The sequence below is a fragment of the Podarcis erhardii genome (assembly GCF_964252035.2).
Source record: "Podarcis erhardii genome assembly, chromosome: 12".
Lineage (NCBI taxonomy): Eukaryota > Metazoa > Chordata > Lepidosauria > Squamata > Lacertidae > Podarcis > Podarcis erhardii.
This window is the reverse complement of record NC_138513.1, coordinates 26,599,227-26,617,706: the sequence shown is the minus strand read 5'-3', so window position 1 is coordinate 26,617,706 and position 18,480 is coordinate 26,599,227. Positions and strand designations below refer to the sequence as shown.

Genomic DNA, 18,480 nt, shown 5'->3' with positions numbered 1-18,480 from the left:
TGGAAGGGACCACGAGGGTCACATAGCAATGCAGGAATCTGAGCTATCCCAGATCTTTCACAGCATCAGGGTGCAGATTCTGCAGCAGGCCCGTTTGTCTTCTCCAAAGGAAGTTCTACTTGATTCTCACAGTATTAACATATATTTTTTTGCTAATTTCCCCCTATTTGAATACGGATTGATGGTTTTGATTACAGTGGTACCTCGGGTTAAGAACTTAATTTGTTCCAGAGGTCTGTTCTTAACCTGAAACTGTTCTTAACCTGAGGTACCACTTTAGCTAATGGGGCCTCCTACTGCCACTGCACCGCCACCAAGCGATTTCTGTTCTCATCCTGAAGCAAAGTTCTTAACCCGAGGTACTATTTCTGGGTTAGTGGAGTCTGTAACCTGAAGTGTCTGTAACCCGAGGTACCACTGTATATCATTTTTAGCAAAACACTCCTGAGTGCCATTAGATGTGGGAGTGTATTATATAGAGAAAACCATCCCTTGCTGCACTTGTTTGTTTGTTTGTTTATTATTATTATTTACAATTATTACATTCACTGTGATAAAGAGAGGATGAGATTTATCCTCCTGCAATACAGAACCCTACTGGCACTAGAATTGCAGCAATGAGCATAATACAATCCAGGTATTTACTGAGTGTTCATGGTCTCCCCCTCATTATTTGCACCTCAGTTCCTCGACACTCTGGGCAACGCCACTTGGCAGCAAGAAGCCCAAAGGTTCTGGTTTTATATGCATTGACAGCTGCAACCCCAGTGTTGCCATAGATGGTGGCTGTGAGAGCTGTCCTTTTTGCAGGCTTTTCTCCTGCGGCCTGCCGGCCTGTTGCTGCATCTCAATATCACTCTCAATGGAAACTGCTGTTCTTGGCGTTTTCTGCCTCAGACTAGATGCAGCTTTTCTTCTGTCCTGGGCCTGTTTCTGGGCTGCCTGGAAAGCAGGGAGGAAATGTCACAAAAGGTCAACATCCATATCTAGAAAGCCTGCCTAATTTTGTTCTCTCTCGCACACACACCACTATAATTCACGGGCATTCAGTGAAGCAAAAATTTGGGCCGATTGAGGACATATAAAATGCTACACTGCTTCACACAGAGCGCAGTTCAGCTGTGGAACTCACTGCCACAAGAGGCAGTGGTGGCCACCAACTTGGAAGGATTTAAAAGAGGAACGGACACATTCGTGGAGGAAATGGCTACCAACCAGCCACAATGCTTGTTCCTCTTCCTCCACAGCTGGAGGCATTAATGCTTCTGAATGGAAACCACAGGAAGAGGAAGTTCTCATGTGCTCAGTTCTGGCTTGCCAGCTTCCTATAAGGCCACTGTGAGAACAGGAAGCTGGACTAGATGGGCCTCTGGCCTGATGCAGAGGGCTCTCCATATCTTATTTACGTGACCCATGAAGGCTGTAGGTGTGTTCCTGGAGCACGTTCCTCACTTATTCTCAGTGAAGGCTGGTCCATTAGGGCAAGTTGGGTGAGTCCATTAGGGTCAGTCTGTCCTCAGTCAGCCCCCATCCGCCTGTCTTCTTACTTAGAACCAATAAGGAGGTGGCACTGCCTGTCATTGGCTCTGACTCTACCTACTGCTGGTCTACCGGCCTTCTGCCCCACCAGTCCCGAGGACAACTAGCCACCACAACAACTTCTATCCCAACTTTCCTTCAGTTCCTCCCCTGATGTGGGGAACCTGTGGCTCTCTGTGTCTTGAATGGAACTGGTGGGAGTTGTCTAAATATTCTCTGTACTTTATACTATAAGAGTTCCTTAGAGGGGAATAAACAGGTTTTAAACTGGGTTGCTAGATTTCCTGAAGGCAACATACCTCTTTCAACCACAGCTGGCTTAGCGTTTCTTCTACACGTTCCAGAAAGGCACTGTGTGCAGCTCTTTGGCTTCTGTGCCTCTGAAGACAAAATCATTAAAATAATGTAAGAAAACTACTGGCAGGCATGGTTTTAACCAAATGGGGATTCACAGATATCAAACATCTTAAAGCGAAAGGGCCTTGCTCTGCAGCTAGGCTTTATAACATAAGCATAGCCTGAAGGGAAGATACATAACATTTACTGGCAAAAAAGGCTTTAGCTGCAATAATTGAATACCCATCCAAATTGAGTATCATACAGACACCCATTTACTAGTGAGGATATGTACTCGGCCTTTTTCAAGTGTTTTTAATGCTAGTGCTTCACAGTTGCCAAATATGATGAGAGCCTATCAAACTTTCCCCAGCAGGCCTATCTCCTCACATATCTGTGGTTGCCTGTGAGGAGCACTGGCCTCAGCAGATATAAGCCTGACAACAGCAACAACAACAACAACAACAACAACAACAACAACAATAGTTGTTTTATTATTTATACCCTGCCCATCTTGCTGGGATTTCCCAGCCACTCTGGGTGGCTTGCAGCATATCTAAAAACATAATAAAAACATCAGTCATTAAAAACCTCCCAATACAGGGCTGCCTTCTGATGTCTTCTACAAGTTGCTAAATTCTTTATCTCCTTGACATCTGAGGGGAGGGTGTTCCACAGGGAGGGCGCCACTACTGAGAAGACCCTCTGCCTGGTTCCCTGTAACTTCACTTCTCGCAGTGAGGGAAGACCCTTAGAGGAGGACCTCAGTGTCTGGACTGAGTGATGGGGGTGGAGACGCTCCTTCAGGCATTCAGTACATGCCTGACATGAACATGCAAGGGGTTTGGGGAGAGTAGGTGCGAGCAAACTAGCTCTACACCATCCCTGTCATCCTCCATTTGCCTGGGAATAAGCCCCACTGAATTCAACAGGGTTTACATCAGAGCAGACATGGTTCGTACTGGGGTGTTAGCAATCCATTTATGTAACGGTGGTGGCAATGTTTGTGTTTTTCCTGCAGTTTCTTGGCAAAGCCGAAGTTCCTGAAAGCCTCCATGATGTGTGCTTCGTTTCAAGCGATTGAAGTCCCTTCAGCAACAACAGGAAGCACCTCATCCAATCATCCATACAGAGGACTGGCAAGATTTGTACTGTGATATGATTTCGCACAATGCCTAAAAATATGCCATGCGTTTTTTAAATTTAAAAAATCAAGCTGAACACAGAAGAACAAAAAGAGAGAGGAACAAATAAAATAACAGAAAGCATAGGTTGGGGGCAGCAGTAAACATCTGAACTTACAGGAGGGACAGGATAATGTACAGGGCAACGAATCATGGTGGGTCGGAGGGGCCCACTCTGAATTACACTAGGCCAGGCATAGGCAAACGCAGCCCTCCAGATGTTTTGGGCCTACAACTCCCATGATCCCTAGCTAACAGGACCAGTGTTCAGGGATGGTGGGAATTGTAGTCCCAAAACATCTGGAGGGCCGAGTTTGCCTATGCCTTCACTAGGCAGGTGCAGAGCCTAGGAGATTCCAGAAGGCAGCCCTTGCTATTTCCTCCCTAGGGGAGGGAGGAGACCAGCAGCACCTCCTATTAGCAGTGGCAGTGGGCAAGGCATGCCTTGGAGGCCAAATCTGTTGCCCCTGTGAATTCTGCCACCCAAGGCAGTCACCTCCCCTTGCCTCATAGGTGGGCTGGCCCTGCTTCGCAAGAAAAATCTCTGCGCAGTATTTTCCATGTGGCTCTAAAAAGTTGCTAAACCAGGTTCTGCATCAGAAAGTTGAGTTCTGTGCTGCCCAGCAAATGCTGGCACGTGAATACATGCATCTGTGATTCTACCTACTTTGTGTAGCATCTAAACAAAGCAGGAACAAATTCAAGCATTCACCATAAACGACATAATCGTAGTATGTTATTACCTAAAGTGACTAAAAATTCTTAACTGATATCTTCATAGCTACGATCCAAAACTTTGCATGTGTATACGAGGATCCTCACCCAATGTCAGGGAGGTGCCCCATTCTATATGGGGCATCAATGGGGAACCTGTGGTCATCTAGAGGTTTTTGGATTCCATCAGCCCTGGCCAGCATAGCCAAAGTTCAGGAATCATGGGAATTGTAGTCTGGAAACATCTGAAGGGTCAAAGGTTCCTTATCCCCAATATAGCATATCTATATCAGGGAATCAGATGGAAGCCTTACTGGTTACAATGGAATTTTCTTCCACATGTATTAGTGCTTATAATTTAAAAGCATTTGCAGCTCAAGCGATATTAAACAGTAGGCAAGATTCTACACATGCTATTACACTATTTGCCAACATGCATTTGAATCTCCAAGACTAGCTCAGGAAAATTACGCCTCCCACATTCTGAAATGGCTCTGGCTTGTTTCCGTTTAAAACAACACAAGAGTCATTCATACCTCATTAGGAAAAGTCTATAATTTGTCAGAAAGCCCAAGTCGCTTCTGATCCCTGGAAAAATGGGTGAATTTATTCCTTTCAGCCTGCAATGTAGCCAATGTACCCAAGGTTCTACAGTATATTTTTTGCTTTTTCTAAAAAAAAAAGTCGTTCAAGGCATTTTGCAAGAGAAACAGTTACAGTTTTCAAACAAAACTATAAATAACAGCAGGCCTACAAATATCTTCCTCTTCTACCTGTGAGAACCTGTTTATGAGACAGACATTTAAAAAAACAACCCACAGCCTGTCTTCTAATTATATCACCTTAGGTTAGAATCTGGCTAGCTATCAGCTTTGCAGAAACTCCCAAGTACTCCAGCAAAGCAATACTCTTATTTTATTTTATTTTTAAAAAAAACCATTCAGAACACCCACAGATTTCTATTCCAAATATGAGTACAGTGGAAGAAGATGCGAAGAAGGGAAGGGAATTATGGAGTGTTGTACTAACTGTGAAGGAAACAGGTTTAGTAGGCCAAGGCTCCTTTGGCAGAAGTAACTTCGAATCCCACTTGAGTTCTTGAGGCTTGTAGCAGGTGGTGAATCTTTCTTTAGATCGGGGTCTCCCCTTTTCTTCCGCGAGAGGATGGAGTCCGTGGACTGAAGAGGGACAGAAAACAAAAGGCAGTTTGTGCTCAGAATCCATATTGTGCATTGCTGCTGACAGGGAAAGGATTTGAAAGTGCATGCAGCACAATCCTATGATGTTTACTTGGGAGAAAGTCCAACAAGAGCCAATGGGACTAATAGTATTGCACCCAAAGCAACTAGCCAGTTTTAGGGGAGCCACACTGGTCTGGCTGCCCTGGGTGCCAATAACCACAAGGGGTGCCACAACCACTATGCAGAATGGAGCATAAGAGGTGGGGTTTGTGTGTGCCAATTTTTAGCGTTGCACAGGGTGACACAAAAATTTGAGAGCCCAATGTCTGCCACTGGGCTAGATTTTGGGTAGATTTATTAAAGGGTGTGATGTTGGATTACTGGTATCAAAGTGCTTGGAGATTAGCTTTAGTAGAAAAACGTACATATAAATTGAAAGCAACTAGGGGACAGCCAGGGGCCTTCTCTGTGCCTGGTAAAACAGTTTCATTTAGGCAAGCCTACCAAGATAGGTAGAACATCGATATATGTTTTATTCTGGGGTAGGGTTTTTTTTTTTTTTTTGTTTATTGGTGGGTCACCCCCCAAAAAAAATGTTTAAATAGTTGTTTTAAACTCTCTTTTTTACTGATAATTCCATTCTTTTACTCATTTTGCAAACCACATTAAAATTATTTGCTTTTATACTCAAGTGCCATGCATATCTTAATAAATCAAGAATCAGAGGCCAGATTTGCACCAGGCACATCATACACTTGTGCCTCTTGCTGTATCCCATTTACCTAACAGGTGGACACATATTCACATGAAGTTTTGTAAATGCAACAGCAGATGTTCAGCCTTCTGCCGAGTTTGCTGCTCCATAGATCGCAACCAGTTAGCGTAGATGTTCAGTTCTGAACTCGTCTATCAGTGCCACTTACACATTCTCCAGAGCACCTAGGACACTGCTAAATGGCAGCAGCATGGTCAAATATGGCAAGTGAAATTTAAGTGGGGTATACGAACAAAAGAGGAAGCTTTGGACTGCCCTAGCCAAGCTTCACAATCACCCATTTGTAATGATATGTTGACTTTTGAGTGTTATAAACAGTCAAATGAGAATCTTAACATTAATGTTTTGTGTTATAAATATGCCTGAAACTAACCTTTATTACTATTGTTCCCTAAAGGAAATAATGGCTGTTGTGAGGGCCAACTACTTAATATGTCTGCTTAATGAAGATTAATACTACCAGTGTCGAAGAAGAAGAACTCTGGACGGCTCCCAACAGAATATTAAAAACACAATAAAACATCAAACATTAAAAACTTCCCTAAACAGGGCTGCCTTCAGATGTCTTCTAAACGTCAGATAGTTGTTTATTTCTTTGACATCTGATGGGAGAGCGTTCCACAGGGTGGGCGCCACTACCAAGAAGGCCCTCTGCCTGGTTCCCTGTAACCTCACTTCTCGCAGTGAGGGATCTGCCAGAAGGCCCTCGACACTGGACCTCACTGGACCTGGCTGAACAAATGGAGGTGGAGAAGCTCCTTCAGGTATACTGGACCAAGGCTGTTTAGAGCTTTAAAGGTCAGCACCAACACTTTGAATTGTGCTCGGAAACGTAGGTAAAGGTAAAGGGACTCCTGACCATTAGGTCCAGTCGTGGCCGACTCTGGGGTTGCAGTGCTCATCTCGCTTTACTGGCCGAGGGAGCCAGTGTACAGTTTCCGGGTCATGTGGCCAGCATGACTAAGCCGCTTCTGGCGAACCAGAGCAGCGCACGGAAACACTGTTTACCCTCCTGCTGGAGCGGTACCTATTTATCTACTTGCACTTTGACGTGCTTTCAAACTGCTAGGTTGGCAGGAGGTTCGGAAACATACTAGGAGCCAGTTGCAACCCTCTTTAACTTCCTGGATAGCTCAGCAGGGGGTTGTACTACATGATCCTCGGGGTCCCTTCCAACTCCATGAGTCTATGATTCTATTATTTATTACAGGGATGAGGAGCCCTTTTCAGCTTATGGGGGCCACATTGTCATGTGGGCTACCTTTTGCAGGGCCAGCAGCAAAAGTTGGTAGAGCAGCAGACATTAATGTTACCTTTATAGAATCATAGAATTTTAGAGTTGAAAGGGACTCTGAGGATCCTCTGGTCCAACCTCCTGCAACGCAGGAATAGGCAGCTGTCTCATGTGGGGATCGAACCTGCAACCTTGGCATTATCAGCACCATGCTCTAACCAACTGAGCTATCCAGTGCAATTATACCGTAAGCCACTATACAGTATATAGTATATCGACTCATACACCCCTATCTATCCTCCACCCAAGTAAGTAAGAAGCATTATCAGATTTCAAGGACATATTTCAGCTAAGGAAGGAGGGTGCAAAGCAGGAACAGGAGGAGGAAGCGCAGCCTGGAGAGAGTCTTGAGAGCCACACCACACCCCATGCCCAGCACAATGCAAGCTTCCCAATCCAATTTATTACTGAGAGAACATGATGTTCAAACTATAATGTTCCTCTGATGCACGAAACGGGTGTCATACCTACTTCTGAAGATCAGCGAGGACTTACCTTTGCTTAAACACTGGGATTTCAACTTTAGATTCAGAGGGTCTCTGGCATAGCTGGTCACAAAATTTGGCCTATCTGGTTCATACTGTACGGGGAAAAACATGAAGAGGGGACACCTGGATTTGCTGGCAAACAACTTGGGAGCAATGCTTTGGCGCTTGTCATTCTTACTGCCCATTCACAGCGACTTCCTTTTGTATATAGCAAACAGGGTTATTTTATTTTATTTTGACATACTTCTATTTTTTGTTTGTTTGTTGAGGTTTTTTGCCTCCTGCTGTGGCACTGTACTTTTAAAGCAAAGGCTATACACCACACATTTAAAACACACGACTTCCCCCCCAAAGAATTCTGGGAACTGTAGCTTATCTTTCACATTATGACAATTCCCAGCATACTCACAAGCTACAGCTCCCAAGATTCTTTGGGTGGGAAGTCATGTGTTTTAAATATACACTGTGTACATAGCTTTAATAAGTGAGCCGTTCTACATTTCTTTCATGCTGCTGTTTTTAATGGATTTATATCCCATATTTTGCTTTATTTATTTATGTTACTAGGGTGGGTTTTGGGGGTGGGTTTTTTTTTTTTTGTATTGTTGTGTTTCAGTCTCGAGGCAACACCGGGGTCCTTTTACGGCACTACAGTGGTACCTTGGTTTAAGAACAGCTTAGTTTATGAACAACTTGGATTAAGAACGATGCAAATCCAGAAGCAGATGTTTTGGTTTGTGAACTTTGCCTTGGAAACAGAACATGTTCTGTTTCCTGTTGAGTGTGTTCCATTTGTAAACTCAGTCCCCTGCTGCTATGGGAAAGCACGCCTTGGTTTAAGAATGCTTTGGTTTAAGAACAGACTTCCGGAACGGATTAAGTTTGTAAACCAAGGTACCACTGTAGTCTTCAACTAGTGGGTGGCAGCCTGATTCAAGGTGGGTGGCAACAGGAGCACTCTGCAAATATAAAGTAAAAGACTAAGAAATAGGTCTCCAAATGCATGTTTGGGTTAAAAGTGGGTCATGGGTCTGAAAAGGTTGAAGACACTTATTTTAGCAGATTGCAAGGTAGGGTAGAGATTCTCTAAAAGAAATAAACAAACAAAAAGTGATCCTGGAACTGGACAGAGCTCATTTCTTGCCACATACTCAGTTGTTAAAGCTCAGTTAACATCAATAAAACTGATTTGTAAATTTCTGAGGCTCTCAAAAGTCAACAGAAGACACACAGCTATCATTAATAATATAGTCACTTCCTGGTTTAAGGCAGGAATAAGTTATCCAGTAAGTTTAGTATGGAAATGCTAATCTTAGCTTTTCAAAGCACCTCAGATAATCATCTCTGTATACACATTCTTAACCGGTTCTGCTAGTAAACACCTGCCCCTTGTTAACATCATAAGGTTCACATGTGACTGCATAAGCAGGGCCGTCTTTCAATGAAAAAACAACAACACTTTTAAGTCAGGTCTGAGGACCAGTTTCTGCTTGGGGCCACATTTTCTTTTAAGCAACCTGCTGCATGCTAGTGGTACATGAGATGAGAGGGAAAAGTAGGAGAACAACAATTCTAAAGTTTACCTCTGTATGGTAGGCTATTTCCTACATGTATTCATGCACCCTACTCTGTCCTCCATTGAAGTAAGGGCTGAAGAACATATTCCAGCCATTCAGAAACACTCATAGGGACATAGGAAGCTGCCTTCTGTTGAGGAAGACTGTTGGTCCATCTAGCTCAGAACTGCCCTACACCTCTCTGCATCCTCCAGGCCAAACACTCAAGAAGGGTGCAGATCCAGTGAGGGGTTTGGCCTGGGAAGGGATGAGGCCCAGGAAGAGTCCTGAGGACCAGGTGGAAAGGCCTCCTTTCCTAGCTGCAACCTTAAAAGTTTGGTGTGATAAAAGTAATGACATTGGGGTGTTTTTTAATACCACAGAGAGGGTTAACCTGTTAATTTGTGTTGTGGTTGAATGGAGAAAAACAATGAAATGCATTAGAAATGGGTGTATTGGACATTAATGTGCCTCTATAAAATAATTTAAGTCTCATGAAAAAAATCCAGTCACCAACAGAGTACCATGATTGAAGATGAAGATCTTAATGTTTAAAAAGTTTCTGAAGAACCCTGAGGCTTCAAAGACATTTTTCAAAGGCTAATATAACCACATAACCCAACTACACTATAAGGAAAAGATAAATGTGAGCCACATCACTGAATTCATTTGACCAAAGCATTTGTTGCAATAGTGCCATCTTGTGGAGACACTAAATTCTGTTGCTTGTGTGTGTTTCTTGGTGTGTGTGTGTGTGTGTACTTTATAGAACAGGCATAGGCAAACTCCAGCCCTCCAGATGTTTTGAGACTATAATTCCCATCATCCCTGACCACTGGTCCTTTTAGCTAGGGCTGATGGGAATTGTAGTTCCAAAACATCTGGAGGGACGGAGTTTGCATATGCCTGTTATAGACACACCAAACAGAAATGATGTAGCTTATGTGTTATGTAGGTAGGGCTAGGTGAAATTGTAAATTTAGGGTTCTCTCATTTTCTCATTTTTCTAATATTTATTTTGGTTCTTCACATTAGTTTCTTTTTTTTTAAGTCCTCATGAAAATTCATCAGCATTGTAGCATACAATTTTGCCCAATACTGACATTTTTGCAAAGCAGTATTCCTGTTGTATGTTATTTTATTTCATGCTTTTATATGCATGCTTTCCTCTAGTACATGCACTTTTGTACATATTCCTTGGCCAGAGAAGCACACTGCAAAATTTGGAGAAATGCAAATTTCAAAGGATGGCTGTGTTTTGATTCACATATTATTTCGGGAAGCGTGAATTACGTAGGTTCACCCCCCGATCCCTATGTGTAAAGGCAGAAAAAAACCTAAGCTTTAATGGTAGATTTCTAGGTGAGTTGAGTTAGATTGCAAGGGTTTCTGACATCTGGCTCCTTAAGAAAAGCATCAAATGAAAATATGTGCCTCTCTCACTGCTGAAATGAAGAAAACTTGTGGGGGACGGACCAGGATTGAATTTCTGTGAGAAACCCACCCTGGTGATAAAAGCAAATTTCTGGGCCACGCATGTTCTCGGAAGTACCCTTTAGCCTTTTTCAATTCTATATGTACATCTGTCTGACTGTGTAAAGACTTGGCTCCAACTTGTAGATCTTAGAACTCCAGTGGTACCTCGGAAGTCAAACGTTCGGAAACCAAGGCACAGCTTCTGATTGGCTGTAGGAAGCTCCTACAACCAATCGGAAGCAGTGGAAGCTGCGTCGGACGTTTGGGTTCCAAAGAACCTTCGCCAACCGGAACACTCACTTCTGGGTTTGCGGCATTCGGGAGCCAAAACGTTCAACTCACAAGGCATTCGCGAACCAAGGTACGACCGTATAGTTAAAACAAACAAATAAATAAACCACCCCAAACGGTCCGTCTTGGCTGGTTGTTGTCGTTTGCAGGTTATTCTGCAACATGCCATTGATGCAATAATAACACATCTGTGGTAGATTTATGCTGTGGACCATCCACAGGTCATTTTGCTTTATTAGTTGCTCTGTGACGCTTCCCTGATGTTAGTTACTATTGCTGTCTGGAGGGACAGTCTTGCGCTGCAGCACAATGAAAAAGGAAAGCAATAAAACAAACCCAGAACATATGGAATATGAAAAGTTAAATGTTTTAAGCAAGAAGTCATGGGACATGCATTGACTGGAAACAAAGCGGTATGTCCACCCCAAAACAGTGTAAAAGGTATTGAAAGTGAGATTGTGCATAAATGTCCCAATACATCTGGGGCAGCACAAAGTAGATTCCAGAAGCCTTGTAGTCTACCCACACCTGGTGCAGCGCATTGCCTCAATCCCCCTCCCCACCAAAGGCCACCCTTTTCCAGTTGCCTCTATCTCAATTCATCCTTCCCTTTACCTGTCTATAGTCAAATGGTTTTGGATCTTGGTATTTGCTGCTCTTGAACTTTCCCATCTTCACAAACATTAGCTGGGCTTCGTAGGGACCCATGTGGGGAAACCTTGTGATGATCTTGGGCTCCTGTTTGCGTTCCACGATGGAGAAAAAGAAATTGGACCTTATCCTCTGCAACTCTTCCTGCACCGTGCTTGGGGGCGATTTCTTTTTCAGCTCTTTCGACTTTCCTCGCGGCTTCCTGAGAAGGCCTCGGGTGATATAAAGCCTGTAGCTGAAATCGGGAGGTTGTTTTAGGCAGCTATCCTTTTCCAGAGGGGCTGTGAGTGGCTGAGACTCATTGACTCGATCTCGTTGTAAGGCTAGCTCCAGGTTCGTTGCAAATCTCCCCTTCAAATCGAAAGTACACTTCGATTGGTTCCCAGCATGGATATTGGGGAACATTCTGCACTCGCCGCTCTATGCCTAAACAAGGTAAAGAGGTAAAGAGGAAGAGGAATAAGAAGAAAGACTTCGATTATGACTGATCTATCATACAAATTTATTTTTAATACAATTCTGCAGAAAACAGCTGTTTAGAAACAACAGCAACAACCCATGAAAATACGCCCACTGCATCGCTTCCTTTGGGCAGACAGAAGAAGTCACCATCGAAAAAAACTGGCTAGGTCTGGACTGAGACACATCAATAAAGTGTTTCAGTTAAACACGTTGTAAACTTCATAAAGGGAAATCGTGTTTGCGAAAGATGGGACTCCACAGTGCCATCTGGTGTCACAGTGTTATAATGCATATAAAGTGCTTTTTCATTCTGAATGTAGCTGATTACAGTGGTACCTTGGGTTAAGAACTTAATTCGTTCCGGAGGTCGGTTCTTAACCTGAAACTGTTCTTAACCTGAAGCACCACTTTAGCTAATGGGGCCTCCTGCTGCCGCCGTGCCGCTGGAGCACGATTTCTGTTCTCATCCTGAAGCAAAGTTCTTAACCTGAGGTACTATTTCTGGGTTAGAGGAGTCTGTAACCTGAAGCATCTGTAACCTGAAGCGTATGTAACCCGAGGTAGCACTGTACTAAGTTGTGCTCAGGCAACGAGCAAACTGAAATTAGGGTTGTGGCAATACATGGTACCCGGCAAAACATCACCACATACATTTACTCCCCACCCAACAAGAATGCAAAACAAAACAAAAAAAGTTCCTTCCCTGAAGGAAAAATGCAATCAATAGCTAGCTTGTATTCCCATATGCAGATATATTCGCAGCCAGATATTTATGCCTTTATAGAAGTATATCTGTACTGCCAAGATATCAAGGCGGTGTACATGGTTAAAGGTAAAGGTAAAGGGACCCCTGACCATTAGGTCCAGTCGTGACCGACTCTGGGGTTGCGGCGCTCATTTTGCTTTATTGGCCGAGGGAGCCGGCGTACAGCTTCCAGGTCATGTGGCCACTGTTAAAAGTTAATATTTAAGGTGACTGGCTAAGCAAAAATAAAAACTAGACAGGTACAAAGGCCTGTCAGCTAAACAAGTCTGCAAGGGACACCTGAAAGTCAGTAGCAAGGATGCTTACTGAATCTCTCCTGGAAGGTGTTCCAAAGCATGGGATCAGCAACACTAAATGTCAGCCTGTAGTTCATCCAGGTGGGCCTGGGCTACAGGGAGGAGTGGGAGGCTGGTACAATTAACTGCACTCCTCCAGATGATCACAGTGTTTGAGCTTTATATTAAGCTATCCTGGACCTAAGTTGTTCTGGGATTTGTACATCAGCCCAGGAACCCTGAACCTGGCATGGAGTAGGTGTTGGGATTTCGTTTTTCCAACAGTAGGCTGTAAAGTACAAACTTGCATTTTTTAGAAATTGTGGTGAGAACTTTTGAAATCTCCTCTGGCTATATACACAGTTCTCCCCGATGCCACCACAATTATTTAAAGCGTTGCCCTAGTTATTAATAACGGTAAAACTGCAACCCTTATAAAGGAGACAGAGCTGAAGAAGCAAGGAGATTCTACTCACCCTCTCTAAAGCCAAGTCCTTTCCCAGGTGTTTCATGCCGGATCACATTTTTCCCTTTGCAGCCCTGGTTAGAGCAAAGCAAGCACACACACAGAGAGAGGAGAGTCTCATAACAGCAATGTTTGTTCTGGGAGATGTTTGTGCTCTTCTTTTTTCTTTCTTTTTTGTTATACAAAGAGGTTTGAATGCATAAATGTATTCAACCCATCTGGGTTGCTAAGAAACAGGACAATTCTTGCCTCAGGACGTCATTCAAAATTCAAAAAAGAGGGGAAAAACAACCCTGAAAAGAGTGCCTCTCTTGGCTGTATAAAATGAGCTTGAAACCTAGCAACAAGCTACACCAGTTCAAGGCTATTTTTTCAAATGCTAGGAAACAGAAAAGTTCATTGAGGGAAATGAAACTGAGGGAAAACGAACAAGATGAAACAGGCCATTGAGAGAGAACTGGCATAAAGACAGTCTTTTTATTCCTGTTCTTATAGGACAAGCTCTCTCCCATATAACAGACTCTCCGAGTGTCACTATTTTCCAGGGACAATCTTGGATTTACAGAAGCCATCCCAGTTTCTGAATGTCCCGCTTTTCCTTAGGACATCCCTATTTACATCGGATAAATGTTGGAGGTTATACAGTTGTCCGTAACATCTGAAGGCAGCCCCATATAGGGAAGTTATTTAACGTTTAATGTTTGTATAATATATGTGTTGGAAGCTGCCCAGAGTGACTGGGGCAATCCAGTCAGATAGGCAGGGTACAAATAGTAAAATTATTATTATGGAATAAGACGTCCCCATTTCATCAGAAAATTTTGGAGGGTATGGTATACCTTTTGCCAAGTTGGTTCCTTTGTACTTGAGTAGTACTCCACAATTTATGGCCAATGGATCCAGTTTTAAAATATGGAAAACTAGTCCTGTCTCCAGGAACAGCAGATAGAAAAGGGCCAGCACTGTTGGGAGTAGCAACACTTGCAGTAAGTTATCTGAACCAGCAGAAGGCAATAAACAGAAAGGCAACCTTTTCATCCCTCGCTGATCAAGCAACCACCTGCAGATTTGTTTTCTCTCAGGCTTCACTTCCTTTCTCCTCCTCCCTCAGTCAGTTAGTGTTCTGTCTTTTGTTATGACTCCATGATGGCCACATATAAGCTTGTACTCACAATGGCTTTGCTTGCCATTGGTAATAAACCATAAGTTTCTTTATTCTTTCAGTCTGCAGTCTCAACACACACACACACTGGTACCTCCGTTTAAAAACTTAATTCGTTCCAGAGGTCTGTTCTTAACCTGAGGCACGCTTTCACTAATGGGGCTTCCTGGTGCCGCGCGACTTCCGCTTACATCCCAAGGCAAAGTTTGCTACCCAGAACACCTACCTAGCACAGCTCGTTACCTGAAGCATTCGTAAGGAGGACGGTATGTAGCCCGAGATTCCACCATGTATATGTGTGTGTGTGTGTGTGTGTGTGTGTGTATGCACGCGCACACACACACGCACACACCCCAAATGCCAACGAATACATGGTCTGAATCTAGCAGTTCTAGTACCATGCTGTGGTACTATATTGTTTTAGTTTTGTATCACTTAGATGTTTTGATTATTGTTGTGCACAGCCCTTGACTGCTTTTGGAAGAAGTGTTGTATCCAGTGCTTTTATTCTAAAAAAATTATGTTTAGGGATACTTTCATCTTCCTACTCATATTGAAATACTGCCCCTCAATGAGGCCAAACTTAGATTCACAAATGTTTAGGGGCATGTGTACCCCTGTGTACCCCCAGAAAAAAGGACTGGTTGTACATCATCATCATTTGTACCCAGCACATCCTTCAATGCACACAATGGATTGAACATCCCCTTCCTCTCCAGTTGTATCTGGAGAAGATATCACAAATTCTGCACATCACCACAAATCCCCTGTATCGATGATCAGTGACATGCAAAACTTCGAGGAGCGCTAGCAGCAAAGGAAATATAGGGCAACCAATTTGCCGCAAGCAAAGAAACGCTAAAGACAAAAAACATTTCTAGGAGCAAGATGGACACATCCACCAGCTAACACATCACATAACAAGTCTGCAAGTCAAAAGGATGAGATACAAATAATAGTTAGCCTTTATGACAGTCAGCCTGTCCTCAGAGTTCCATTTTCTGCTCTTGCTGTGTTTCTTCTTCTTCAATGAAATGCACAGAATATTAAAATGTATAAAAGTTGTCATTTTAAATAGTCGATGTTACATAGATTTAAGCTGAGAATAAGTGCTGGCATCAAACTAGCGTTAGCCTGAGATTTTCTATCCAAATTTATTGATCGCAGGCATGAATCTAAGTGAATGCGTGAGCATGATGTTAACTCCTAATCATAAGGATTGATTTCTGTGTATTAAAGGTGAAGGGAATTCATATATCCGGCATCATCAGGCATGTAAAACTGGGTGGTTCTTTTGTCCACTAGATGGCAGGGTATTACTTGCTATAGTAATAATAATAATGAAAAAATTTAGAAAAGCAACCACAAATAGTTCTGCAAAATAAATTGATATTTTTCTAACCCAAGGCATTATTTATTTACATCTAAATGAAAGCAGAAATATTGTGAAATGAATAAAAGCAAGAGGCAATGGCATCCAGTTTGGAGAAAGACGAAAGAAAGACAGAACAAAGTATTCCTTTTCCCTCACAGAGTTCCCTGTGAAGAAGGATTGATTGTTAAACCTCTCTGGGTGGGAATGTTAGCTCTGAGGAGAGAATAGGGATCTGCTAGCAACTCTCAGCACCTCAAACAAACTACAGCTCCCAGGATTCTTTGCGGGAAGCCATGACTGGGTGGCCATCTGTCATGGATGCTTTAGCTGAGATTCCTGCATGGCAAGGGGTTGGACTAGATGACACTATGATTGTTTAAAGTGGTACTGTAGTGCTTTATATTTATGGTGTGAATGCAGCCAAGGTAGGAGTGCATCAATCCCTTCACTGACGCGCATGGCCAGAAGTCAAAGATGGGTGCAGCCAGATGCAAGCATGGGCAGGGCAATGGATGCAACTTTCTTGCCATTCAAAAGTCAGAGGTTTCTACAAACACAAACACACAGGTCCATCCTCCATCCACAAAAACTAGAAACAGATCAAATTTGAGGGCACATTCCAGCCAGCCAAAAGTGTTCATAGAGGACTTGGAGCAAAGTTGGTCAGAGGTTTGGCCCGGTGACGGGGGTGGGGGCAGATCTCTAGTGAGCACTGCAAGGTGCCGGAGGCCAGAGTGGGGGGCACATTAAGTCCCTGGTCCTTAGATTTCCCTCCCCCCATTGATGAAGTACTTGTGAAACTGAGAAGCATAGCGCTAAGGTGAATCCGAAGGAGTATACATGAAGGAGCGTCTCCACCCCCATCGTTCAGCCCGGACACTGAGGTCCAGAGACACCTTCTGGTGGTTCACTCACTGCGAGAAGTGAGGTTACAGGGAACCAGGCAGAGGGCTTTCTAGGTAGTGGCGCCCGCCCTGTTGAAGGCCCTCCCATCAGATGTCAGGGAAATAAACAACTATCTGACTTTTAGAAGACATCTGAAGGCAGCCCTGTTTAGGGAAGTTTTTAATGTTTGATGTTTTATCGTGTTTAATATTCTGTTGGGAGCTGCCCAGAGTGGTGGGAAACCCAGCCAGATGGGTGGGGTATAAATTATTATTATTATTATTATTATTATTATTCAGCGTGATTACACAAGCACTAAGGTTGCAGGTTCAATCCCCATACAAGACAGCTGGCTATTCCTGCAATGTAGGGGGCTGGACTAGATAATCCTCAGGGTCCCTTCCAATTCTACAATTGTATATTCTAGGATTACGTGATTCCACCGCTAAACATACTCTGCGTTCCAGAAAACACAGAGCTAGAGGAAGGATTTTGTGAGGCTCTATGCAGACATCATCACCCAAGGTGCAGACACACTCCTTGTATAAAGAGGGAGACTGGTAGTTTTGAGCAGGCATAGGCAAATTCGGCCCTCCAGATGTTTTGGGACTACAACTCCCATCATCCCTAGCTAACAGGACCAGTGGTCAGGGATGATGGGAGTTGTAATCCCAAAACATCTGGAGGGCCGAATTTGCCTATGCCTGATTTTGAGTTCTGGTAGACATTCCTGTGCAGTGTATTTGTAACTTCAGGTTACCATCTCTGTTGCTATAATCTCAAAGGTCTGGATGTTTCCATGAGGGCTAGTAGTGCTGCTGTAATCTCTGCACCAAACCATCTGGAGGATGGAAAGCCCTCCTGATCATGCCATGTGACCAGCGTGAACAGCCATCTTTGATGTGTTTATAGGCTTCTGCATTGGTTTATTGGCATGAGTCTTCCAAAACAACAGCTGCAGGGGCAACAAAAAAAGACACCCAGGATTCACACTTTTTAGCAAAAGGTCCAGAAAGCTCCATGGGGGAGTTATTGTTGCTTGTACAGTTTGAGAAGTTGAATGATAGTATACATGCCAAATAAAACTAAGACAACTGGAAGGGGGGGGTGGAATAGTACATAACTGGTTGGATACAGACTAAAGTCACTGCCAGATAACCTTACTGAATGTTCATTCTTGTTTGGTTGCCTGAAGTTGCTGTTCAGCAATGTTGGCTGTTATTTATGGATCATTTGTGCTGATCTGCTTGTGGAGACGGTAGACAACATTGAATCAGGTGTTCCCTCACACTTTCAAGCGCATTTCCCCATCCAGTATGGGCATAGCTGTCAACTTTTCCCTTTTCTTGTGAGGAATCCTATTCGGAATAAGGGAATTTCCCTTAAGAAAAGGGAAATGTTGACAGCTATGAGTATGGGAGGGGGAAGCGGGTTTGTTGTGTAAGAGCTTTAAATCTACCTTAATTGAGCAACCTGGATTTGTCAATAGGTAATTCAATCCTAACTTAGTTGAACCTGCATTGGTCATTACTTACGTCCCATTGATTTCAGTGGAGAACAAGTGCAATCCCAACCATGTCTACTCGGAAGTAAGTCCTCCTGGG

The 18,480-nt window shown here is 43.4% G+C and overlaps 1 protein-coding gene across 11 annotated transcripts in view; it reads right to left on the bottom strand.

The window, feature by feature from the left end:
- Window positions 1-498: 498 nt before the first annotated feature.
- LOC309325644 (uncharacterized protein C7orf78) overlaps window positions 499-18,480 on the bottom strand; it is a 46,649-nt gene continuing 28,667 nt past the window's right edge. For all 11 annotated transcript variants that reach the window (XM_081833838.1, XM_081833841.1, XM_081833840.1 and 8 more), the window contains 6 exons: window positions 13,465-13,528; window positions 11,450-11,911; window positions 7,519-7,603; window positions 4,803-4,951; window positions 1,839-1,919; window positions 499-942 (listed from right to left, as the gene is read on the bottom strand). In XM_081833838.1, the coding sequence (XP_081689964.1) occupies window positions 670-942; window positions 1,839-1,919; window positions 4,803-4,951; window positions 7,519-7,603; window positions 11,450-11,890 (1,029 nt within the window). In that variant the 5' untranslated portion in view covers window positions 11,891-11,911; window positions 13,465-13,528 and the 3' untranslated portion in view covers window positions 499-669. The remainder of the gene's footprint in view (window positions 943-1,838; window positions 1,920-4,802; window positions 4,952-7,518; window positions 7,604-11,449; window positions 11,912-13,464; window positions 13,529-18,480) is intronic.